Consider the following 22,722-nt stretch of genomic DNA (forward strand, 5'->3'; position numbering starts at 1 on the left):
ATAGAACTGCTTACGCATACATCAAAATCTGAAAATAAATGTTTTCTGAAAATTTAAAAAGGAAAACACTGAACCTAAAAATGTGGTACCACATTGTTCCAAAAAAAAACGTTGCTTCATAATTTACTTTTTTTAATCTGGTATGGTTTTCCTAGTTTGTCAGTGCACAAATCAAAGATTGTAACAATGAGGAGGAGGGGGGGACTTGTGATGATAAAAAGATGTTTATGATTTTATCAGATGTTTTTTTCTGTACCACTCAACTTAATTCAATCTCCCTGTTAGTCATGACCGAGAATCCCCGGATTTTAAAGGGGATTTGCGGTCAACTTCGGTCTTTATCTTATTGGTTATTGCCGTCTTAAACCGCAAACTCAGAAGGAGGAATTATAACCATGTCCCCCTTTTTCTTAAGCCCATCTTCCCCGAATGTCACCCCAACATCAGATAACTTTTTTCCTTTTGTCCCTGTTTTGTTCCTGCTTTTAACAGAAAAAAAAATGACTTTATGTAACACACACTGCATTCAGTGACTGCTTATCTGATCTTTTAAGTTATCAGATTTTAACTTTTCTGTGATATATTTATCTCTTTCTCCTCTCTCAATACAATGGTCCCCTCTCAAGCCAAAGAAACTAAAAACATTGTATTTATTGGTGCTTCATGTGCAGGTAAACAAACACAAGGAAAAAGGAAGTCAAACTCATGATCATATAGCTATGGGTTGTGCACTTCATTGGCGTCAAGAGCCTATTGAAGGTTATAAAATGATTCTGATTGATGAAAAGACTCACTTCAATCATGTCTTTGCTTTCCCCCGTGCCTCTGTCATTCCCGGGTTTGAAGAAGAACTGTTTGTCCCTTACAATAATACTTTTGAAGGTGATGATACCAAGGGCCAAGTGATTCATGCTCGTGCTACCTCAATTCATAAAGACTATGTGGAAATTGATAGAGAAGTGCCTGGATTTGGACAAAAGATTGAGTATGCCTATCTTGTATATGCTGCAGGTACAAAGATTCCTGAACCTGGTCGCTTCACTGTCAATACAAAAGAAGAAGGGATTGAAAAACTCAAGCAATATCAAGAATTGATTAAAGAAGCCGAAAAGCCTATCATTATTGGTGCTGGTGCTGTTGGTTTAGGTAAATTGATGATGATGGGTGTCATTATGTGTATTGATACATCATAGAACTTGCTTCTGAAATTAAGGAACACTATCCTGAAAAAACGGTCACTCTTTTACATTCTCGCAACAGATACTTGCCTAGATATAAAGTTAGTATGGATGTCATGATCTATAATATTCTCAAGAAGCATGGCGTAAAACAAGTCTTGGGTGATCGTGTTATTCTGCCTCCGAATGGGTTCCCTTTAGAGGTTAAACCTATTGAAGTGCATACAAAAGGTGGTAATATTATTCATGGTGATTTTGCAGTAAGCTTATATTCCAGAAAGAGAGACAACTCACCTTCACATAGATCATGTGTATAGGCATGACACCCAATAACGGTCTACTCGAAACTCTTTCACCAAAATCGATTGATCAAGATACTGGATTTGTCAAAATTAAGCCTACAATGCAAATTGCTGATGATCGATTTCCTCATATCTTTGCAGCTGGCGATGTGACAAATCACACAGATGTCAAAACTGGTCATTATGCTTGGATGCAAGGTTTAGCTGCCTTGACGAATATCAAGAAAATGATTCAAGGTGCTACTCAAGAAGAATTAGAGCCTTACAAGAGTAAGGATCTTGCATTGATCAAGCTTATTTTAGGAAAGGTAAGAAATGAGCGACTATAGCATAGACGAGACGTTGACTTGGTTTTACAGAAAGAAGCAGTGATGCAAACGCATGTGCTTGGCCCTTTGGTAGCTGTGGGCTCTTGGATCGCTGGTCGTTCTATTCCTGAAAATGTCTATGCATCTGCTACTTGGGGTTGGCTAAATGCCCCATTAGAAGAATTATTGGCCAAGAAAAAGAAGTTGTCAACAATAAGCTGTTAAACAGATATTTGCTTTTCCAAATACATTGTATAAATATATCAAGTGGCAGTTTTGCTTTTATAGGAAAAAAAGTATTGTTTTATTTTTACATGGTATTGAAAATGCAAATCTGGCTTGAACGGAATGCAAAGTCTATCCGCATTAAGTTTTATTTTTTTTTATGGCATACTAAACCTTTCTGTCAATCCTAGACATATAACATGAATGCGTTTGTGCTTGAGAATATTTGAACTTATAAACTGTTTCAAGCAACCCAATGATATTACAATAACCTTAGCTTATTGAGGAAAGACTCAAGAAACTATGTGTCGATCATTAAATATAATGTTTTATAATCTGTTCATATCATAAGACTTGTTTTTAATAAAAACAAGTTTATCTCATGACAAAGCCTATCTTTCATGATGTCTACAATAGCTACCCCCTTTTTTTTTCCCAAAAACTAGGAGTCAAAGCAAGAGCACATAACAAGCTCTCTTTACCTGTTTGTCTTCTTTTTCTTTTCCTTTGTTTTTTCTTTCTTTCTTTAAACTGTAAATATATAAATTTGTACTATGAAACTTTCAAGAGAGGTTAAAATCTACTTTATGCTGTGTATTACCGGCTTGTTCTTTCTTGCAGAAATCATTGTTGGTTATTATACTGGCTCTCTCTCTCTGGTAAAATGAAAACGCATTTATATGTTTTCCTTTGTGTTTTTTGAGTCTAATGCAAACATTAGATAGCTGATTCATTCCATATGTTGAGTGACATGATTAGCATGTGTGTAGCACTATGGGCTATTAAGGCAAGGATAATGCAATATTTTGTGTTTGATAACCATATTATTAGGTTGCTAAAAAGACACAATATAACCCTAAATACTCATATGGTTGGCAAAGAGCCGAAATCCTTGGTGCACTTGTGAATGGCGTGTTTTTGTTTGCATTATGTTTTACCATTTTTATAGACTGCATCAAACGATTTGTTACGCCTGAGCCCGTAACTCAACCGATCATGGTATTGATCACAGGTAGTGCAGGTCTAGTTGCAAATTTGATTGGCTTATTTATATTTCACGGTATGTAACATTCTATTTGTTTGGTATCTCACTAAATGCCATTAGAACATGGACATCACCATCATCATCACCACCATGAAGATCATGCAGGACAGGATCCAGAGTCAATGGAAGGTCGCAAAGGGCATTTGAATATGAGAGGTGTAAGGAAAAACTTTTTCTTTCTTTTTTTTCCTTTTTGTTTATAATATGACCAAAAATAGATCTTTTTACATGTCTTAGGTGATGCATTGGGTAATGTTGGAGTTATTGCATCGTCACTGTTTATTTGGTTGACGGATTACAGTTGGAGGTTTTACTTTGATCCTGCTATGAGGTATATATATATATATATGTATAAAGATGCTTAGTAAGCCATGTTTTAACTTATTTGTTTAGTTTGTTGCTGACAATCATCATCTTTTTATCGGCAATTCCTTTAGGTATTTTTAGGATGAGCATTCGACAGTTACTTACTTTATTTTTTTTCTTAGTCCGACAAACATCATTTATCCTTTTACAAGGAGTACCTCAAAGTGTTCCAATAGACGATGTCAACACATCACTTTTGAAGGTATAGAAAAATGAAAGAAAAGAAAAAAGACATTCAAACAACACATCATGTATAGTTAGAAGATGTCATATCTGTACATGAATTGCATGTCTGGCAATTATCAGACACAAAGTTAATTGCCTCACTTCATGTCTTACTCAAATCCCGTGAAGGATACATGGTATTGGCTTCCAAGATTCGAGAAGTTTTGCATGGCTATGGCGTTCATTCAGCTACCATTCAGCCCGAATTTGTTGAAGATCAATTAGATGAAAAGTATGATGGATCCAGAAATACACATATGATTTACAGCAGTCCCAACGAGGTAAACAAAGAAGTGATTGTTGTCTATACTAAACCAAACATAGGATTCAAACAACTCGTCATCATGTCTTTTACGTTGTACTGAAGAATCCTGTTTAGAGAACACTTGCTGTCCTCCCGAACAACAATGATGAATACTTGTATAATAAACATTTTACCATCGTACAAAGTGTTTATCATGGAACTTCTTTATAAATGAATTTTATGTCTACAGGAATGTCTATGTATATAATATAGGATGACGCAAATAGTCTCTCAACTGCTTCTACCAGGCACAGCTACCACAGCATCGTAACCAGGCAATGAACCAGAGAAACTATAAAGTCTATTGGATCGAATGGCTGTTGTGTAAGATGGTACTCTTGATAAATCAATTCCTTCCCAAGGCAATGGATCTACCACTGCTTGTCCATGCGCTTCATTCTCATCCTCTGTATCTGAATTGGATGATGATGTATGTACTCCAATGGCTGCTTCGTTTGGCGCTGAAATAGCAATAGAAGGAGGAAGATCACCTCGAGCAATGAGTGTTGCTACTTGCTGTGGATCATAAGGTGCTGATTTCCATGCATCTTCATAAGCTGGTAGTACATTCTCATCCTCTACGGGTGAGACTTCTGCTATCACTACTGGAATTGCTGCTCTTAACTCTAAAGCATGACTCAGTTAAACACTTTGACTCATGCTTTCTTACCTGAAATATGTCCATCAGCATTTGTTAATGATACCGTAAACTTTAATTTATGCTTAATTTTTATCAAATCACATGCTGAATCTGTCTGGACAAGATGGGAAGAGAGTTCAGGCACTGGTACCAGCTCGGTCTTTGTCCATGGATCTTGCCCACTTGAAAATTCCTCGTCTCTTATGTGTTTAATGACTTTACCTTCCATTTTTGAATGATCTTCGGCAGACAATGTTGTGTATTCCTTTAACACACAAGAGACAGAGCGCACCCGTAAATCTGGCGCAATAGGCTGTAAAGCAAATGTAACTGGAATAATGCTGCCCATACTGAACACCTTACTTGGGATGCTGATATCATAACTTAATTTATCAACCCAGACATTAGAAATAACAACAATTTGTGATAATTCCAATGACGAAGGTAGTAACACACGCGAAACTTTGATCTCTCGACGATCATTGTAATTCATAGAGAAAGTGGGTCTATCTACCACAGCTTTTAGGCGATAACTAACTTGTCCAAGTTCATGGTTGACTGTTTCAGGCAAATCACCGGGTAAAGGAAGTTCAAAATCCCTATGAATATATCAATAACCCGTTTTGCGAATTAGTTTTTACCATTTGTAATGGCCTTCGGGTAAATGATAGTTTTTGTGTTTGGGTCTCAAAAAACTCCACTCGTGCTTGATGATGGTCTTTTCATCTTTGTAATGGCGCTGGTGAGATCCAAGGCCTATTCTGTATCAGTAAAACAGGCTATTGAACAAGATAAACTACCTTCTGTCCAGTTAACCTTGGCTTTCCCGATAAATTTAAGTGAGATAGAACGTACTTTGGTAGTTTCCTGACAATTGAGAACAACAGAACCTCTCAAGATAACACCAGCAGACTCATCAACGCTACCATGTAGTATGATGTGACTTGTTTCCAAGTTGATATGGAAATCAGAACTATGAACAAGTTGTATAGGATTAGGTAGAATGTTCATTTTGTAAAGAAAAAGAGAAAAAAAAAATGCATTGTACTGGCTTTTTTTTTTTTTTCAAGGATTTGCCTACCAATCAGCTTTCAGAAGCAGACTGGCTTTACAATTACTCTTTGAATATAAATGCATTAATACTTAACGACTGGAAATATGAACAACTTTTACACTGTTGTTGATAGAAGAAAGAAACATAAATATTCAGCATATTTGATCTATTTTTTGTTTTCTAGAGAGAACGTTTTGTCCATTTAAGAAGAAAAGTTAACCATTTTTATGTAAAGATATAGATAGTTAATTGATTGATATTTCAGTAAGCTTTAAAGTATGTGTACTTTCTCAGTTCTATTCAATGACATTCTTTTATGACACTAACATGTCCTATTTTTCTTTCTTATGGCTGATTTATATGCATCTGACAGACTGGGGTCTACCTTGTGTTTATTATATCTAAACTATTCTTTTTAAACTTAAGAGTGCCAAGTATTGTAGTAGACCTTAATTAGAGATATTCTATACATAGAATGCTATAAGTTAGTGTCCTTTCGCTATCTAATATCTACTAAAAAGGCTACTTTAGTACTAACTACAGTGCACAATAAACTTTGAATGCAGATTTGAAGCCAATGTCCATATTAAGTCGATGATTTCGTCTTAGTAAACTCGTTTTCTTTTCTCCAAAAGCACCTAGACATGGCCTTACCTGATTTCGGTGGGATCAGACATGTAATCCATGCGTGTAAAGGCAGGATTTATGCTACCTTTATAGGCCTAAGAATATGGTCGAACTTTGTATGCATTGTTGTCCCTTTTTCAGTTTTGAAGTAATTGTTTGCCTGCTGTCTCAATTGTATGAACAAGTAATGTAGTACCAAATATCTTGTTCTAATAAAATGCTCTATTAAAAGAAATGTGATCTCCCAAATCAAGTGGAAAGGTGCCATAACATAGGCAGGATTCAACTGACTTGAGAAAAAAAAATTCGATTTATGCCATTTCATTCAGAATCATTTTATCTTGTTGATAGACTATTTCTTTGACTAGTATCTTTACTTAAATTAAGCTTAAACGAAGTATATATCTTGTCCTCTAATTGCATTTCTCGAGATATCTTTTTTTTTTTTGAGAAAGAATATAGGACAGGGGGGGTTTATTATCGAATTTGTTTGCATAGAAGCAAGACTTTATTCTAGTAAGAAGAGGGTATCTAGGATGTCTTATGGGTAATAGCTGAATTCATGAATGAAAAAGAAGAATCTATATTGGAAGTTTCATTCAAAAAGGCAAATGTAGCTTGCATATCCATAAAACTATCTATGTCAAACAATTCCATTTTTGCGCCCAAGGTCGAAGGTTTAAATGAAGGTGTTTGTGTAACGGATGCTTCTTCGGTAGATGGAACAGTATTGTCACTCAATGATTTTTGGTATTGTTTTGGTATGACCGAAGGTGTTGGAGGAGCACTCTTTCGATTTTTGGATTCTTCCTGGCGCAATGGTTTTTTTGATTTCTTTTTCTTTAAAAAGAACGAACTAAACGAACGTTTTGGCTTTAGTTTAGGTTCTTCCTCAGCCAAAGTGTTTTGCTCCATAGGTGCTTGTGGTACAGTCCTTGGCTCTAATGACTTGGATACTCTGAGTTTTAGCTCAGGTGGTTTTGATGCGATGGGGTTTTGTTCCGCTTCGATTTGTTTTGGTTCAATGGTGCTTTGCTCTAATTTTTGTTGTGTGACCTCTAGTGCTGCTCGGTACTGTTTTTGTAATTCCATAGCAGGTGTAGGCTTATTCTGTTCCTCGGGTCGATCTTGATGAATATCATCCGCATCGAGTTGATGGGTCGATGGCGTTTCATGGTCTGATGTGTTCGTCTCTTCTAAAGGAGGAGGAGGAATATTGTCCATCACTTCTGAAGGCCAATAATCTAAATGCCATTGTTTTTGCCACTGTCTTGCTTCTTCAAACATGCTGAACCAATTGAAGGGCATGTCCATACGTAAATGCTTAGACCAAAGGTGAATAGGGGGATTACCAGCATGATCAAATGCATGATAAGCATCGAAGTTATTAGGTAAATATCTATTTTTATGTTCAATGGCCTGTCTATCCATAGTGTATAACATTACCTTGCTTCTGACCATCTTATATGGTCTACTGAATCAGTACCTATGTTGATCAGATAAGCATCATGTTGATATCAATATCATTACTTGCGTAAAATAGAAAAGCAACACATATCATCATCCCATCCTATAGTTTATGAATGACCACATCTTTATCACTTTTATTTTTCTTTTACCTTGAAATAGACCAATGGCAACGAGTTTAATTTTAAGAATGTAAAGTTCACCTTGCTGTAGCTCAGATAGCGGAACAAGGTCCAACATATATTCGTTATCGGCTGTTACACTTGGCGTATGCGAGTTTAACATGAAGAAAAAGAGAAATAGTAAAAAAAAAAAAAAAAAAAAAAAAAGACGGTTGTTCATTTTAAATAATAAGCAGATTTTGTGCAACCAACATGGTCAAGTAACATTTTCGGTAATTCCATCTTTATTTTATTTTATATAGGTTATGCGTTCTCCCCCCCTTTTTTTTATGACATTGGATGCTAACTTTCTTCATTTGCTTTCAATACCATGTTTTTAAGAAACCGTTGCAATACATGACGCATACGTTGTGGTGTAATTTTAGGTGAATATTTTGTGATTCTGTATTCTAAGCATCGGGTGACAATGTCTCTTGGTATAAATGAGCCTTTTGTTGTAGGAGGAGAAGGTGTGGCTTCTTGTGTCGATGGTTGTTGACCGGGCAAAATGACAGATGTTGCAGGACGACTGTAATAAAAAGAAGGTGACATCCATTTGGCAAACGAGTTCTTTTGTGTGGATGCAGAATACCAAGAAGGTGACATACTTGTGCTTGGTAAAATGCTGTTGGCAAATGAAGGATGGTATAACGAAAGTGTCTTGGTCTTATCTTCTGGTTCTTCTTCTTCTTGAGGTTTTTGTTGTGGTGAAGAAGGTGCAGAAGAAGGATGTTCTGAAGTGACCAAATGGCGATAACTGTTTCTTAAGGCAAATTCAGGCGGAATGATGTCCATTGTCACTGTGCCCATCAAGTGAAGATGGCGAATGGCTTGTAGCACATCAGAGACTACAATACATCAATACCACTGCTTTTTGTTGTTGTTGTTGTTGTTGTTGTTTGTTACTTACTATACAAATACTCTAAGAATTCTCTATTTTTAAATAGTCGTTTTTCATTAATACGGTGCATGACTTTATGCCATAAATTTGTTCTATCTTTCCAATAAGGCCAACCATACTGCATCAACACAATCATGTTGCCTGCCTTTTCATCCCAACGAAGGGCAGAATCAATAGAGGCCATACCACCACGCTGTTCTGATTCATTATCGAGACTTACAATCAAATGCTTAATACAACGCACCACCAGGCCTTCTTGAGTCACTCTCATCAGACCAAATTCTCTTCCATCAAACACATTGGCTACTGTACAACAATCAGCTTCATCCATCACGAAATCCTTTTCGTCCAATCCATTAGGAATAGGAAACACAGATAAAATGATAGCAATTTCCAATGTGGATTGCTATTACTAAGGTCAATGCTTGTCTACACTCTGGCTGTTTTACTTACCTGAAGACTGCCTACCAGTAAATAGATCACACCAATATTGTATAAGACACGGAAAGCAAACATGAATGGAATGTCCATCTCAGCAGAAGGTTTGTCTGTCTTTTCTTGTCGACGTTGTACTTCAATACGATCACAGATAGTCTGTGATAACTCAAGTGCTTTTGCTAAATTACCAGGTATAGAAGGCTACATCATAAGAAAATAGGTCCCCATACAATCAAATACACTTACAGAAGATAAAGCCAAATCACTTCGAACAAGTAGGACTGCATTATGCATATCAAACGGTAATCGATAACCATCAATCACACGGCATAATTCTAACCCAGATAAATACAATCAACTTTCTCTTTTTCTCTATTCTTTACCTTGTTCCCATCCTCCTAAATGATCCACCAGTGATTTTTGTGAAATGGTCGTAGAAGCCCATTGCCATAATTCAACCACATGACGAAGACAATCAGCTGCTTGACTCAAGACTTGTAATGCTTCATCTACGCCTCGAATACAATACGAGTCCAGTCCTTGTCCTCTGTCTTGTTCTTCTAATCTCGGTCGCTTTTCAGGCTGGTTGTCATTCGAGAAATCCAAAGTCGTACGCTCTTCTGTTGTCACACGTTTTTGACCTGTCATGACTTCAGGTGAATTTGGCTGAAATGAACAGACAGGAATCAAGCATGATTTCTCTTGTGATTTATGCTGTTCATCCATACCACACACAAACTTGTAATAATCGTACCCAAACTGAACAAACTGACAAGTGGCTGCCATGAATTCGCACATCAGGGTAGCCACAATCGACAGATCATCTGTGGTAGCATTGTCCTTGGTTTCATCATCATTAATACGCACACTCATGCGGTGTTCAATCAGATACTGAAATCGAACCAAATGGGAGACTGAATCCAACTGATCCAATCCATGGTAACTAAGATAGGTTCAGTCATCAACATGGTTCAGCATCCTACTTACCCACAAGCAGACAACATGGCACAGGTAAACTGAGTGGATTCATCCCATTGATGCTTTTTAATATAAAATCGTTGTCCCAACAATAGAAACTGTTCAAACAGATGATAAGGTAGTGTGATATAGTGTTTGCTTTCTGTGGATGTAATACTGGGCATTTTATCTTTTCTGACAAGCAACAGTCGTTGTTTACAGAGACGAGGAAATAGTTCAGTCACAAGTAAACGAATGCAGTCTTGTCTTTCATCTCCTTTACTTGCTTGTGCACACAATATCAGCAGATTGATGGCATTGATCTATCGATTCAGTCTTTGTTATTTTCTACTGTTGACTTACTAGGTATTTATAAGCGTGTCGAGGATAAGCTTGAATATAATCAAATAAGATCATAAATGCTCGCATGGATTCTTTCTCTTCCAATTGTTCTAATAGTAAAACTAAGCATATGTTGTCATTGTTGTGTTTACCTGTTGCCACATCAATAATGTTCGACTGTAACAAACACGGTAAAGAAGCAAAGAATCCTAATCATACTGTCAATCAAGGATAGTATATGATGGTCACATACGACTGGCTTCTGTATCTTTAGCTGGATCAATACTCTCTGCTACTTGTATTAGATAAGACTGAAATGTAGGGTGTTGTGGGCTATTTGAATGTCTAGGATAGAAGGGATCAATATCTACCATGATGAGGTTGTTCTTACAATAATACAAAGCTCTGTATGGCTTTATCAAAATTGCCAGCTTGAATAGCTGTACGAAGCGTGTTGAACTGAATAAGATGAATATGTGCATCTGTATATTAAAGCTTACTTCATTATCGAAATGAGTGGTGTCTGTACAAGTGCCACATGAACGAGGGGATGTTGGTTCTTTTGACATGGTGTATGATCTTGATGGGAAAAAAAAAAAAAAAGAAAAAGAAAAAGGGAATTTATTTCCAGATGGATTATTTTAAGCCAAATATCTGTAGCTGTCATGAAGGCTTCTCTCTAAATACTCTCTATAGATAAAAGTGATTAAGATGCATGGTTTGTTCTTTTGGTTGACTTACTTGTCAATCAAGACTTCAATTCTCTTTTTGATCTCTTGTGCAGTAACAGGGAATGAAACAAGACAAGTCACTTCATTTAACAATTGACCATGACTGAGTGTTCCTTTTGATTTCATAATACGGACAATCACAGCATCCATTTGTTGTTCTCTAGCAAACAAGACAGGTGTATCTAGATGAGCGTCTTTTTCAATTACTTCACTTAGGGTGGCTGCGATCATGGAGAATGTTGATTTGTCTGTTTGGAATCCATCATGCCATACAAATGTATCTGTGGGCTCAATCTCTTGTCCTTCAGGATATTTGATCAGTAATTTGTGCTCTCTACAGGCTAAAGAAACCAACACTCTTCTTAATTCCAATTCATCCAGTTGCGTAGATACCAGTATCTCTTTAAATGTAAAGGTGGTTGCCTGATTAAATAACAACAACACAACAGCCTGGACTAATGTCACTGTGATTGTCTTCTCTCCCTAATGAAAATAAGCCAAAGAAGCCTTAGTTCAGACTTACCTTTGGATAGCATGCTTTGATATCACATACACCCAGTGAATGATGCCATGTTAAGACTCTTTTTTGAAATTTAGTAGAATAGAAGTGACTATACATTGTCTGTGCTTGTTTAAATAAAGGGGGTAAATGAACCTCAATAGACACATAGGATGGCCAGAAACCATATGTCAGTAGATTGACATGCATATTCAGTCGAGGGGAATACGCTGTCTATGAAGCACATCAATAACGGCGTCTTGCTTGCCTCACTTACATTGAATTCATGCATCAGTTCAGCGGATTTCTCAATGTCTTTGACCATGCCTTCCATCTTGCCCGTATAGCCAGCACCACAAATCTTTTTCATTTTAGCCAACATGGCCTTTTCTCCTTGCTTATGGGTTGTGTTGAGTAGCAATCGCTTAGCCAGATCACGCTTATAGACCATTTCAAACGTATCTTTGGCTTGTAAGTAACGAAACAGAAACATAGCCTTTTCCAGCAATCCTTCTTCATACACAGCACTCTTGAACACACTATCTGTGTATTTGGCCAATAGTTTGATAGCATTGTTTTCACGTAAATTGACAAAGTATTCAATACCATCCTTCAATCCATCTGCAAATTGATCATCTCCTTCAAAACTGTGGTCTACCATTTCATCTGTTTGCGTCTCAAATGCAGATAACATCATGATTCTCTCTTTGACGCTTGTCTTTGCATTCATGATAGAAGATCCTTTTTTCTAATCATTGGTCAGTGTTGTTGATGGTCATCGAACTTACCTTCACATAGGCTGTGAAATACTTGGCACAGATCTCTAAATGATCAATTTTTTGTAATAATCGATACAATAAAGAGAATTTATCATAATCAGTATCTTGAAACAAATCAAGACGCTCAAAATAATCAAAGCCTTATTGTCATCAGTTTGATACATAAGATTCTCACTTACATTTCTCTAATATCACTTGGACGCGTTTAGTCAGTAATTCTTGTTCAACAATCGACTGCAGGGATAACTTTAGTGATTTATCAAAATAATTCTTGACGCGTAAAATAGATTCTTGATGAACACGCATAGAAGCATGTTGTAAATAATCAAAGACATCCAATGTGGTCAACAATTGATCTCCTTCTTCACTATAAAATGCTTTGGTCTGTATCAACAAGTGCTGTTCAAAAGAAGCATGGTACAGATCCAAATCCATCAACATGCGAATGTTGGACTGTAAAAAGGATTCATCAATCGATTGACACGATCGTTCTTGTCGAATCAGATCCAAGATACTTGACAATGTCTTTTGCCATACGATGTCATATAGACTGAACCTTGTTCTGAAGAGGTCCATGGCCATATTCCATAAAGATCCTGTCTTGGTAGTAGACATGTAGGTCCTATCCAGATAGAGAAACAAACATCTTATTTGAGACTATAGAGAATGTATCAGTCGTCAGTTGAGGTAAGGTAACATACCATTTGATGTCCATAGTCTCGCCATGTCGAATGAACGACCCTCAAGTAGTCAAGGCCTTCTGTTGAATGATTGGCTAATGTCTGAAACTGAAGATCGATATGTTGACTACAGGCATCATGGACATGTTGATATAAATCTCGAGCAAAATCATATTGACACAAGTCTTCACATAACTAACAAGCGTAAATAATCTCATCAACAATGTCGATCTTACTTGGTAAAGCACCTCAAGACTTTCAGCACAAGGTTGATTGTGTTGAATGGCATGAATGGCACGCTCCAACCGAAGCCAAGATGCATGTTTATAAGCTTCATCTAATTCGGGTTTATCGACTCAAAATATTCCCCCCCTTCTCTCAGTATACAATATTTATATGTGTGTATCTTACTTTTGAGATCGTAAACAATCAGCTTTTTATCAGAAAGAATAGGATGCTTTTGATTATGGATGGCGTTCGTGAGATATTGACTGAAAGGGAGTTGTTGAAAATAAGTGGATGCGTTGGATCCATTCTCAAGTTTAGGTCGTTTGACAAGTTCCCAGTCAGTCATGGTTAAGAAGAACAAGAAAAAAAAAGAGACGCGTTGATGTCGAATTTATACTTGTGTGATATTTAAAGTCAGAAGAGACCTTTCTTTAAAAGAGAAACGGGGGGGAAGGAAGATAGGCTCAGGTAAGAACCATGACTTGGTGCTTTACAGAATAAGAGCTGTATTATTAGATATATTTTTTCCCTTGAAGAACACGTATGTTTATACCCATGAGAGGAAATAGGACGCATAAAGACCATCGTTAAATCGGAGCCTTGAACCACATCGCGAGATCTTTTTATATTACAGTCGTTCCAGTGCCAAAGGGCGAGTTATAAATCTTTCCAAAAGACGTGAATCAAAACTGACTTTGATCATCGTAAAAGGAAAGTTAATGTCACTGGTCATTATATGAAGTTCCTTGAAACCCCCAATGGATGGCATGGATTGTTTTCCTGAGCTAAAAGGTCATGGATAATGTACCCATTCATATAGCGGACCAAATTGATGAGATAATAGTTGCAAGAGTTTACAAGAGTATCTACCTCTTCTTGCTTTCCTGAATTTGATCCAATAGAGTAGGCTTCGCAATCAAGTCGAGTCAAGTCAAGTCTGCATGATTTTGGAATGCTTGTCCATCCAATAGTATTCCTGTTACTTTCTTTACGCTATAAGCTACAGCTAAATTATAAAAAGCATGCATATTCTTTAAGTTTCTTGTAAGATTCGGATAAAGTTTATTTTAATTGATGATAATACATACAAGTAAAAATACATGGTTTTGGAACTGTTTAAAATGACAATGAATATAAAAAATAAATGTAAGAAAGTAAAGCAAAAGTAAATAAAAAGAAAAATAGAGAAACGATAAAGGATGTAATGGAGACAATTAGAGTTGTTCAGACCAGTAGATGACCAGCATCATTTCCTTCACATGCTCCGGCGATAGGCGACTTCTTTTGTCGGTAATCAATTGACTTGACCTACTAAACACAGGTTCACAACTTGCGCTTGTGCATGGCACCGCCAAAAAGTCCTTCGCCACCTTGGCAAATGAATATTGTTCTATGAATTTCTCTTGCTTAGAAGGTATCCTATTATGTTCTATTGCCTATCATATGTAGTACTTCACTACAGACAATCTGTAATTGGAGATTTTGCAGAATTAGAGGAAGCGCTGTCAGACAGAAGAGGCAAGCTATTGAAAGCTTCAATTTTCTTTTTAATTGCCTTCTTTTTATGGTAGGCAATCGGCTTTTTGACAACTGATAAAGACTGCTCTATTGGATCAAGTTCAGGAAAGTGAGGAGAGGTAGATACTCTTGTAAGTTCTTGCTAATTCTTATGAATATAAACGTCGTATAAAAAGAACCAAAGAAAAAAGCAAAAGAATGTTTGTTATGCGGTGGCATATTTATATCACAGGTTTGTTTACAATTTAACTGTTGCAGTATCAAAAAGGGGGAAATTTTAGTGACCTGCTTTTCAGTGTCTTTTGAGAAAAATTTATAACCCGCCCTTTGGCGCTGGAATGACTGTATGTCTTCCAACAAAGGTAGAATATGACATACTATAAAAACCACTCATGACAAGGATAGTCCAATGTCCTATTTGTGAACAATGGGTGCCTTCAAACAAGATCAATACGCATATTGATGCCAACTGCCCACCTTCTGTAAAAGAAGAAGAATCATCCACAGTTGACACAACAACACGTATGGCTCCTTTATTTGCACCTCAAAAGAAACCTGCTACGCAAGAATCAGCCACGCCTTTAAAACGTCCTAATACAAGCACAGCGACAGCCACGCCACCGAAACGAAAAAAGACAGACATTGCTTATGCATCGATGCCTTTGGCTGCGAAAGGTAGATGGAAACAAAACATCATGATGATACTGATATTAGGGTTTAGTACGTCCTACGCATCTAGATGAATTCGTAGGTCAACATGAGCTTTTAGGTGATGACGGTATTTTGAAAAAACTGATTCAAAGTGACCGTATACCGTCCATGATGCTATGGGGTCCACCCGGTTGTGGCAAGACAACTATTGCACGTATTATTTCCAACATGACCCGCTCTCGGTTTGTTGAATTCAGTGCTACTAGCCATAATACAGGGGATATCAAAAAGGCATTTGAGGATGCGCGAGGTCATTTAGCATTGACTGGACAAAAGACCATCTTGTTTATCGATGAGATTCATCGATTTACAAAAGCACAACAAGACGTGTTTTTGCCTTATGTTGAGCACGGCACTATTCATCTGGTGGGTGCTACTACCGAGAATCCTAGGTAAGAGAACAAGGTATAAAGTGATGGCGTAACATGAATCAAGTCTAGTTTCAAGGTCAATTCAGCCTTACTGTCACGATGTCGAGTATTTGTGTTGCAAAAATTAGATCAAGATCAGATCAAGTCTATCCTGAAAAGGGCATTGAACAAATGGCGAGAAAAACATGTGGATTCGATCAGCAATCTAGAAGAAGAACAAGCGTTAAATCAATTGGCTTCTTACAGTGATGGCGATGGTAAGCGTTCAATCACAGTCATGATGTATTGATCCCTCCTTCCCATGATTAGCAAGAGTAGCCTTGAATACGCTGGAAATAGCCATTAGTCTGCTACCTTCGCATCATCACTCACTTCAGCCAGAGATAGTCAAAGGTGCATTTCAGAAATCACACTTGTTATATGATCGAAATGGCGATCAACATTATGATATTATCAGTGCATTACACAAGAGTATTCGTGGAAGGTATGTTATCTATGTTTTCTATGTCTTATTGATCCATCTCTAGTGATGCCAATGCTGCCTTGTACTGGTTAGGTCGAATGTTAGAAGCAGGTGAAGATCCACTGTATATTGCTCGTCGATTAGTAAGATGTGCTAGTGAAGATATTGGATTAGCAGACAATACTGCTTTAACCTTAGTAAGCAGTATGTCGTTCATACATGTTTTTTTATTGATTCATAACATAGGCCATGTCTGCTTATCATGCCTGTGAAAAGATTGGCATGCCTGAATGTGATACCATCCTTGCTCATCTTGTGGTTCATTTAGCAGAGACAAAAAAGAGTGTCAGGACTTACAAAGCCTATAATCTTGTCAAACAAACCATTCGACAAAATCCATCTTATCCTGTTCCTTTACATATTCGTAATGCACCTACTTTACTTATGAAGGTAAGATTTTTTATTTTATTTATAGGTGTATTTACAATGATATAGAATTTAGGCTATGGCAAAGACTATAAATATAATCCAGATTATGAAGAAGTAGTAGATCAAACGTATCTTCCACCTGAACTACAAGAGACGCGTTTCTTAGATGCCTAAACCAATCGCTTTGATTTCTGCAATACGTTGACTCATGGTGTCTAAAGCAGCAGTCCATATTTCTAGTTCTTTTTGTTGACTAAATGTAGATGTTTTGAAGGGAATGATTTTGTTGGCTGAAGAAGTGATGCTTGCTTCTCTTGTTAAATAATGTGTATGACTTCTTAATGCAAACTGAATATCCTAAAAAAAAAAAGAAAGATTCAATATGGAATTTGAGACGAACACTTACATTCACAAGAGAGAAATAACGAGAAGCTAAATCACGAAAACGCATAGCACGATCATGCACAAATTGGTCTGCATTGGCTTCTTTAGGTGCTTCATCAGACAGAATAGAAAGTGCTTCTGCTGCTGTTTCTACCAACAAAACGAGTTTCTATTCTATTTAAAAAAGCAGTGTCTCTTCATCGACTTACTTTTTCTGCTTGATGTAAATCTTGAATGCGCATGGTACTTTCAGCCATGCGACCTGTTGGATCTTTATATTGATTGGACATGGAATTCAACACGAATGAAAGAAGAAGAAAAAAGTAGTTGCTGAGTTATCTTTAAAAAAAAACATAAAATCTAATTATTTTCTCTTTCTTTTTTCTTCTTCTTCTTTTTTTACTGTCATTCGACATCATCCAACAACAACAACAACAACAACAACAACAATACAGACAAGAATACAAATTGCATGGCAGGTCCTAGCGATGAACATAAAAAAGAGCTTAGCTTTGCTTCTCAGGTACAAGCATTTGATTTTTGTGGCGAATCGATTGATGCTTCTTTAAGGTAAAAACAAGCAACAGAGAAGAGAGAACGGAGAATATAAACATTAGACTATAGAAAACTATTAGCTAGAGTTCTTTTACCTAAAGAAGCACAACAGATTGATCGTGCTATGGAAGATTTTGCTAAACGATATCATGAATGTAATCCAGGACTAGTGGATCATCCAGGTAAGACTCATATCACAGACGACATAGGGCTGATCACTAGGCATTAGATGTTGTTTATGCAGTAGCATTTTCTATTTTGTTGTTGCATACAGATGCTCATAATAAGAATGTCAAACAAAAGATGAACAAGGATACATTTATTATGCGTACAAAAGTGATTGAAGGAGGAGAAGGATTTCCACATGAAATATTAGATGTAAGCCATCACAAGACTATAATATGTTGGAATTTATACAATTAGATTATTTATGACAACATTATCATGTCAGAATTTACCTATGCAGACAGTCAGACTACACTCAAAAATTCATCTTGGTTCTCTAAATTAAAGAGCAGCAGTTCTGTTGACTTGACACATCATCATACCCAATCCGTAAGTTGGTCTTTACTCTATCGATACTTATTCATGGTTAGAATGCCCTCTTGATGGATCTCTCTCAGAAATTAGAGCAACTCATGCCTGCCGAAAATAGTTTTCGTTATAAACGGACTCTGAAACCAATTCCTATGATGGAAATCCACCTGTCGCTTTTAAAAGCCAAATCGTTATGTTTAGCAGGTGTCAAGAGCAAACATGACAGCAGCACATCCACACACAACACATTCACGATACGTGTGACCAAAGCAGGTATCTTGGATAGAAAATACGATTTGATTCAAGGAGGCAAAAAAGCAACGGCTCGAGGATGGAGACCGTTTGGTGTGATTTTGAGTGGTAGTCAAATCATTTTTTTTGGTGATGTATCTTCTTATCAACAATGGCTTGAAGAAGAACCCATGTCACCCATGTCTATCCATTCCACCTCAGAATTGATTTCAAAAAGAAACCATAGTTTCCCTGTCTTGGCTGAATCTATACCCACCTCATCTTATTTAAGACCTGTTCAGATCGTATCTCTTTCTTATGCTGTCTGCATTTGTGATGAACAATACACTAAATACCCTCATGTCTTTCGACTCATCACAGGTGATGGACAGCAATTCTTGATGCGAGCACAGAATGATCAAGAGATGGATGACTGGATCCTCAAGATCAATTATGCTGCTACACTCAAGACAACAGGTGTACGTATGCGACCCTTAAAGCGACAGATAGACAGTGAACGATCTAAACGAGAAGAAAGAGCCAAAGAGAAAGTACAGGAACTATCAGATCGTATTGATGAACAAGTCAAACTATTGGACCGTGAATTACAACTACGCCGTAATCTGATGGTGATCGTACCTTATCAAAAATCAACCAAGGATCGTATTCTTGCTTTTGCAGAGACAGTAGGCAAGCGTATTAAAATCAAACGTATTGAACTGCAGCGACTTGAATGCTATCGAGATTACCTTGAAGCAGAATTGAATTGGCATCCATCAGCAAGTCAACAGCAGCAGAGAAAGATGTCTTTACCTTTACCTTCTCATTTATGTTCCTTGGTCTCTTTACCAACCGCCAAAAAACTATCTCATCTTGCATTTGAAGAAGAAGAAGAAGAAGAAGAAGAAGAAAATGAAGAAAAAAAGGCGGAAGAAGATAATCTACCTGTCAAGGTAGAAGATAAGAAAGATTTGGACCGTGTCATGCGTCGAAGAAGTCAAAGTAATCCTGTGAGACCCATGGATAAGAAACTATTGCTACTAGAACCACCCAAACCCCATGGTAGACAAAGAAGTGGGTCAGAAGCATCTTCTGTAGGAGGAGATGATGATAATATGAGTGTGATTATTGTCAATGATTCTGAAGAATTATTAACAGAATCATGGCCACCAGCAGAATAATAATATTTTTTTTTTTATGTATTTATATTTATTATGCTTACATTATCTGAACGTATTCAACAATTACAAACCTATCTTAGTTATTACTATATTGACTTTGATACACCTACTGAGCGACTTCAGTCTCTTTATTCAGACTTTGCTAAACTCAAGTTACTTAATGAGTATGGTTATAAAGCAAATGTCAACTATTGGCGTACCATCTTACTTGATTGTAATCTCCATGGTTATCTCAATACAGGAGACCATGTCTGTATGATCCATCAAAGTGAATTACCCGAGTTATTCTATCAATCCAAGCTGGACAAACCTTTATGCCTTGATACTGTGATTGTAAGTATTGAGGTTAATGTATAGCATCTCATTCGATCGATAGGAAGACATGAGAAAGGACACCAAATACCTCTTGACTCAAAAAGAATATGAACATACATACCCTGTCACAACCACCAATCCCTCCAGTCTCAACTGGTTGCGATGGTTTGTTGACTGGATCTTACCCTCAACACCTTCTGATGTGTATATTGTGATGCCTACCATTGATGAATATGCCAAAATCATGGTTCAACAACACTACAAGAAACCACTCTGTAGTGCCTTGGACAACTTGTTTACATGGGATGAATTTAAAGCACAGTATCGAGCTATCCCCTGTTATCAAGAGACATGCGTCCAATTGAGTGATATGGACTTGTGGTTTGTTTTACGTTATTTAGTGCATCATTATGGTGTCGCTGTTCAAGATACATTCAAAACATTTGGACACCAAAGCACAGTCATTAAATTCCCAGAGCGTACTGAATCAGAACGGACTAAGGCAGTCATCAGTCAAGAAGATAAAGCAATCGTGAGTCTCAAGGCAGCCTGTACTGCTTTGCATTATCAAGTAGATCAATTAGAGATCAAAGCACAAGAGTAAGTGAGATGGTGTTCAACCACTGACTCAAGTCATCTAGATTCCTTCAAGTTGCTCAACAGCATTACACATTCCATCGAAAACCACAAGCCATGTTCATGTTGCGTAAAAAGAAACAAATTGAGCATTTGCTGGAACAACGTTACAAGACTTTGGATACAATGGAGACTGTCTTGTTGAAGATTGAAGCCTCTCAAAATGATCTTTATATGGTACAGGCATTTAACTTGGGCACAGAGACATTAAGAAAGATGCTGGCTCATCATTCATTTGATAAAATACAAGAGACCATGGATGAATTACAAGAAGCTCTAGATGACCATGAACAAGTAGAACATGCATTGACACAGGGTCATCACGTGATTGTAGACCAGGATGAACAAGCACTAGAAGAACAACTTGAGTCACTTGCATTGGAAGAACAAGCATTGACACAGCCTATTGATACTCAATCTGAATTAATGCGTCTTCAACAAGTATTGTCTTCTTTAAATGTACCTTCACATACTACAAAGCAAAAGCAAGCTCAATTAGCATAAGTACCACGTCATTTTGAGTTGCGACTATTTATTTTATTTTTTTCAATAAAAAGCCTCCCCCCTTTTTTTTCCTATCAACATGTCATATTACGGAGACAGAGATCGTGGTGATCGTGAAAGAGGTGGAGATCGAGCAAGACCCAATCCTTGTCGACTTTATGTGGGTAAGTAGGAAACGCGATGCTATAGACAAATAGATATTCATATTCTCTTTAGGCAATATCAATCGCTATGTACGCGAACAAGACTTGAAAGATATTTTTTCTAGATATGGTAGAATCAGAGACTTTATCTTGAGAGTAAGTAGATTGAGTTTGTGGTCATCATCTTACTGATGGTTTATGATAGGACTATTATGCTTTTATTGAATTCGATGTATGTATACGGATTGATCTGTTTGGAGACAATGCTCCTTTGTATTTGAAATGTTGTTAATTGTACTTTTTTATATTTTTTTGTCTATTTACTTTATCCTACAAAGACTGCTAGAGGTAATATTGTCTATTTTACTGTTATCAAACTCATGGTTATCAATAGAGGCTGATGATGCTGCTAAGGAATTGAATGGCTACAGACTTGAAGATGACAGACTGGTTGTCCAGGTTGCTAATGTTGCTCGTAACCGTCTTGAACCCCGCGACCGTGATAGTCGTCGTGAACGTGAGCGTGGTCGTGAGCGTGAGCGTGATTACAGATCAGACAGAGGTAGAAGAGATGCACCTGCTACTGATGGTAACGACAGATGCTACAACTGTGGTGAATTTGGTAAGTTTTTTTTTTTTTTTTTTTTTTTTTTTTTATTGTCCCTTTGACTCATCATTTTCCTTTTAGGACACATGTAAGCTATTATGCCCTCTTTGCATCGATTTACTAACCTTCTTTTTTTTTTTACGCGTTTTTTTTAGTGCAAATGAATGGTAAGTAAATTGATACATACAACATAGACTAACCATATTGATAGTTCTTTGCCCAAAGGAAGGTATTGTATTTAATTTGATTTGATTCTTGTAGAGTGCTTATATGTGTTTATGTAGTGGTGAGCGTGCGATGAGATTCCAAAAGGGTTGTTGTTTGTAAGTAGGCTGCATAAACTTGAGTACAAACAAATTAAACTTTATTTTTCATTGTAGTGAATGTGGTCAATCTGGCCATCGAGCCCGTGATTGCCCGTAAGTCAATAAGGAAAGGATGATTATGTATTCATATTGATGATAGTGAAAAAGGCAATGGTGGAAATTCATCTAGAAGACGCCGATCCCGCTCTGACTCTCGTTCCCGTTCTCCTAGACGCTCTCGCAGCCCTGCTAGACGTTCTCGTTCTCCCAGACGCTCTCGAAGCCCTGCCAGACGTTCTCGTAATGACAGACGCTCTCGTAGTCCAAGAAGACGTTCCCCAAGCCCTCGTCGTGGACGTCGTTCCGACAGCCGTT

General features: G+C 37.2%; 11 protein-coding genes across 11 annotated transcripts; 6 read left to right on the forward strand and 5 right to left on the reverse strand.

Moving 5' to 3' along the window:
• Positions 1–610: 610 nt before the first annotated feature.
• Positions 611–2,013, forward strand: B0P05DRAFT_589783 (uncharacterized protein; the record flags this gene model as incomplete). The annotated part of the gene is made up of 5 exons (XM_051582757.1): positions 611–671; positions 718–1,146; positions 1,194–1,438; positions 1,483–1,788; positions 1,840–2,013. 5 exons carry the CDS (start codon positions 611–613, stop codon positions 2,011–2,013), a joined length of 1,215 nt encoding a protein of 404 aa, XP_051432040.1.
• Positions 2,014–2,600: 587 nt separating this feature from the next.
• B0P05DRAFT_475768 (cation efflux family-domain-containing protein) lies at positions 2,601–4,014 on the forward strand (the record flags this gene model as incomplete). The annotated part of the gene is made up of 7 exons (XM_051574860.1): positions 2,601–2,672; positions 2,845–3,073; positions 3,119–3,216; positions 3,277–3,389; positions 3,452–3,495; positions 3,547–3,626; positions 3,682–4,014. 7 exons carry the CDS (start codon positions 2,601–2,603, stop codon positions 4,012–4,014), a joined length of 969 nt encoding a protein of 322 aa, XP_051432041.1.
• A 94-nt stretch (positions 4,015–4,108) lies between these two features.
• On the reverse strand, positions 4,109–5,659 carry B0P05DRAFT_553325 (uncharacterized protein). The gene is made up of 4 exons (XM_051579558.1): positions 5,394–5,659; positions 5,235–5,349; positions 4,624–5,192; positions 4,109–4,579 (listed from the first exon to the last, which is right to left on the reverse strand). The coding sequence occupies exons 1-4, from the start codon at positions 5,602–5,604 to the stop codon at positions 4,185–4,187; spliced, it is 1,290 nt and encodes a 429-aa protein (XP_051432042.1). The 5' UTR covers positions 5,605–5,659; the 3' UTR covers positions 4,109–4,184.
• A 1,055-nt stretch (positions 5,660–6,714) lies between these two features.
• On the reverse strand, positions 6,715–8,035 carry B0P05DRAFT_553326 (uncharacterized protein). The gene is made up of 3 exons (XM_051579559.1): positions 7,894–8,035; positions 7,721–7,844; positions 6,715–7,673 (listed from the first exon to the last, which is right to left on the reverse strand). Exon 3 carries the CDS (start codon positions 7,586–7,588, stop codon positions 6,806–6,808), a length of 783 nt encoding a protein of 260 aa, XP_051432043.1. The 5' UTR covers positions 7,589–7,673; positions 7,721–7,844; positions 7,894–8,035; the 3' UTR covers positions 6,715–6,805.
• Positions 8,036–8,118: 83 nt separating this feature from the next.
• Positions 8,119–10,335, reverse strand: B0P05DRAFT_553331 (uncharacterized protein). The gene is made up of 6 exons (XM_051579560.1): positions 10,315–10,335; positions 9,625–10,252; positions 9,488–9,576; positions 9,257–9,442; positions 8,813–9,209; positions 8,119–8,750 (listed from the first exon to the last, which is right to left on the reverse strand). The coding sequence occupies exons 2-6, from the start codon at positions 10,112–10,114 to the stop codon at positions 8,206–8,208; spliced, it is 1,707 nt and encodes a 568-aa protein (XP_051432044.1). The 5' UTR covers positions 10,115–10,252; positions 10,315–10,335; the 3' UTR covers positions 8,119–8,205.
• Positions 10,336–11,143: 808 nt separating this feature from the next.
• B0P05DRAFT_553349 (Cullin family-domain-containing protein) lies at positions 11,144–13,860 on the reverse strand. The gene is made up of 9 exons (XM_051579561.1): positions 13,641–13,860; positions 13,466–13,584; positions 13,251–13,424; positions 12,729–13,206; positions 12,559–12,689; positions 12,048–12,518; positions 11,795–12,004; positions 11,282–11,754; positions 11,144–11,230 (listed from the first exon to the last, which is right to left on the reverse strand). Exons 1-9 carry the CDS (start codon positions 13,801–13,803, stop codon positions 11,182–11,184), a joined length of 2,268 nt encoding a protein of 755 aa, XP_051432045.1. The 5' UTR covers positions 13,804–13,860; the 3' UTR covers positions 11,144–11,181.
• A 1,934-nt stretch (positions 13,861–15,794) lies between these two features.
• On the forward strand, positions 15,795–17,015 carry B0P05DRAFT_475847 (DNA polymerase III, clamp loader complex, gamma/delta/delta subunit; the record flags this gene model as incomplete). Its single annotated transcript, XM_051574867.1, has 5 exons — positions 15,795–16,078; positions 16,127–16,314; positions 16,451–16,541; positions 16,585–16,717; positions 16,767–17,015. 5 exons carry the CDS (start codon positions 15,795–15,797, stop codon positions 17,013–17,015), a joined length of 945 nt encoding a protein of 314 aa, XP_051432046.1.
• On the reverse strand, positions 16,955–17,666 carry B0P05DRAFT_598866 (uncharacterized protein). The gene is made up of 3 exons (XM_051583186.1): positions 17,543–17,666; positions 17,356–17,502; positions 16,955–17,306 (listed from the first exon to the last, which is right to left on the reverse strand). Exons 1-3 carry the CDS (start codon positions 17,621–17,623, stop codon positions 17,112–17,114), a joined length of 423 nt encoding a protein of 140 aa, XP_051432047.1. The 5' UTR covers positions 17,624–17,666; the 3' UTR covers positions 16,955–17,111.
• Positions 17,667–17,805: 139 nt separating this feature from the next.
• Positions 17,806–19,837, forward strand: B0P05DRAFT_589791 (uncharacterized protein; the record flags this gene model as incomplete). The annotated part of the gene is made up of 5 exons (XM_051582758.1): positions 17,806–17,903; positions 17,958–18,070; positions 18,118–18,266; positions 18,312–18,443; positions 18,485–19,837. The coding sequence occupies 5 exons, from the start codon at positions 17,806–17,808 to the stop codon at positions 19,835–19,837; spliced, it is 1,845 nt and encodes a 614-aa protein (XP_051432048.1).
• A 168-nt stretch (positions 19,838–20,005) lies between these two features.
• Positions 20,006–21,513, forward strand: B0P05DRAFT_208521 (Snf7-domain-containing protein). The gene is made up of 4 exons (XM_051573228.1): positions 20,006–20,170; positions 20,218–20,752; positions 20,794–21,460; positions 21,509–21,513. The coding sequence occupies exons 2-3, from the start codon at positions 20,220–20,222 to the stop codon at positions 21,290–21,292; spliced, it is 1,032 nt and encodes a 343-aa protein (XP_051432049.1). The 5' UTR covers positions 20,006–20,170; positions 20,218–20,219; the 3' UTR covers positions 21,293–21,460; positions 21,509–21,513.
• B0P05DRAFT_208731 (uncharacterized protein) lies at positions 21,278–22,555 on the forward strand. Its single transcript, XM_051573229.1, has 7 exons — positions 21,278–21,456; positions 21,509–21,591; positions 21,641–21,667; positions 21,751–21,783; positions 21,832–22,057; positions 22,124–22,365; positions 22,423–22,555. The coding sequence occupies exons 1-6, from the start codon at positions 21,372–21,374 to the stop codon at positions 22,132–22,134; spliced, it is 465 nt and encodes a 154-aa protein (XP_051432050.1). The 5' UTR covers positions 21,278–21,371; the 3' UTR covers positions 22,135–22,365; positions 22,423–22,555.
• Positions 22,556–22,722: the final 167 nt, after the last annotated feature.

The sequence above is a fragment of the Gilbertella persicaria genome, assembly GCF_025201335.1.
Source record: "Gilbertella persicaria strain CBS 190.32 chromosome Unknown B0P05scaffold_38, whole genome shotgun sequence".
NCBI lineage: Eukaryota > Fungi > Mucoromycota > Mucoromycetes > Mucorales > Choanephoraceae > Gilbertella > Gilbertella persicaria.

Bases quoted from the DNA above. Each gene is read 5' to 3' on its own strand.
- B0P05DRAFT_553325 (XM_051579558.1), bottom strand. From the start codon at position 5,604: ATGAACATTCTACCTAATCCTATACAACTTGTTCATAGTTCTGATTTC. The intron at 5,350-5,393 runs GTAGTTTATCTT...GATACAGAATAG, and splicing joins CAAGGTTAACTGGACAGAAG to GCCTTGGATCTCACCAGCGC. The intron at 5,193-5,234 runs GTAAAAACTAAT...ATATATTCATAG, and splicing joins CCCGAAGGCCATTACAAATG to GGATTTTGAACTTCCTTTAC.
- B0P05DRAFT_553326 (XM_051579559.1), bottom strand. From the start codon at position 7,588: ATGGACATGCCCTTCAATTGGTTCAGCATGTTTGAAGAAGCAAGACAG.
- B0P05DRAFT_553331 (XM_051579560.1), bottom strand. From the start codon at position 10,114: ATGAGTGTGCGTATTAATGATGATGAAACCAAGGACAATGCTACCACA. The intron at 9,577-9,624 runs GTAAAGAATAGA...TATCTGGGTTAG, and splicing joins TTTAGGAGGATGGGAACAAG to AATTATGCCGTGTGATTGAT. The intron at 8,751-8,812 runs GTAAGTAACAAA...GATGTATTGTAG, and splicing joins ATTCTTAGAGTATTTGTATA to TCTCTGATGTGCTACAAGCC.
- B0P05DRAFT_553349 (XM_051579561.1), bottom strand. From the start codon at position 13,803: ATGACTGACTGGGAACTTGTCAAACGACCTAAACTTGAGAATGGATCC. The intron at 13,585-13,640 runs GTAAGATACACA...GAATATTTTGAG, and splicing joins GATTGTTTACGATCTCAAAA to TCGATAAACCCGAATTAGAT. The intron at 13,207-13,250 runs GTATGTTACCTT...CATTCTCTATAG, and splicing joins GAGACTATGGACATCAAATG to TCTCAAATAAGATGTTTGTT.
- B0P05DRAFT_598866 (XM_051583186.1), bottom strand. From the start codon at position 17,623: ATGTCCAATCAATATAAAGATCCAACAGGTCGCATGGCTGAAAGTACC. The intron at 17,503-17,542 runs GTAAGTCGATGA...TAAATAGAATAG, and splicing joins ATTTACATCAAGCAGAAAAA to AAACTCGTTTTGTTGGTAGA. The intron at 17,307-17,355 runs GTAAGTGTTCGT...TTTTTTTTTTAG, and splicing joins GTTATTTCTCTCTTGTGAAT to GATATTCAGTTTGCATTAAG.
- B0P05DRAFT_208521 (XM_051573228.1), top strand. From the start codon at position 20,220: ATGAGAAAGGACACCAAATACCTCTTGACTCAAAAAGAATATGAACAT. The intron at 20,753-20,793 runs GTAAGTGAGATG...CAAGTCATCTAG, and splicing joins TTAGAGATCAAAGCACAAGA to ATTCCTTCAAGTTGCTCAAC.
- B0P05DRAFT_208731 (XM_051573229.1), top strand. From the start codon at position 21,372: ATGTCATATTACGGAGACAGAGATCGTGGTGATCGTGAAAGAGGTGGA. The intron at 21,457-21,508 runs GTAAGTAGGAAA...TATTCTCTTTAG, and splicing joins TCCTTGTCGACTTTATGTGG to GCAATATCAATCGCTATGTA. The intron at 21,592-21,640 runs GTAAGTAGATTG...GGTTTATGATAG, and splicing joins TCAGAGACTTTATCTTGAGA to GACTATTATGCTTTTATTGA.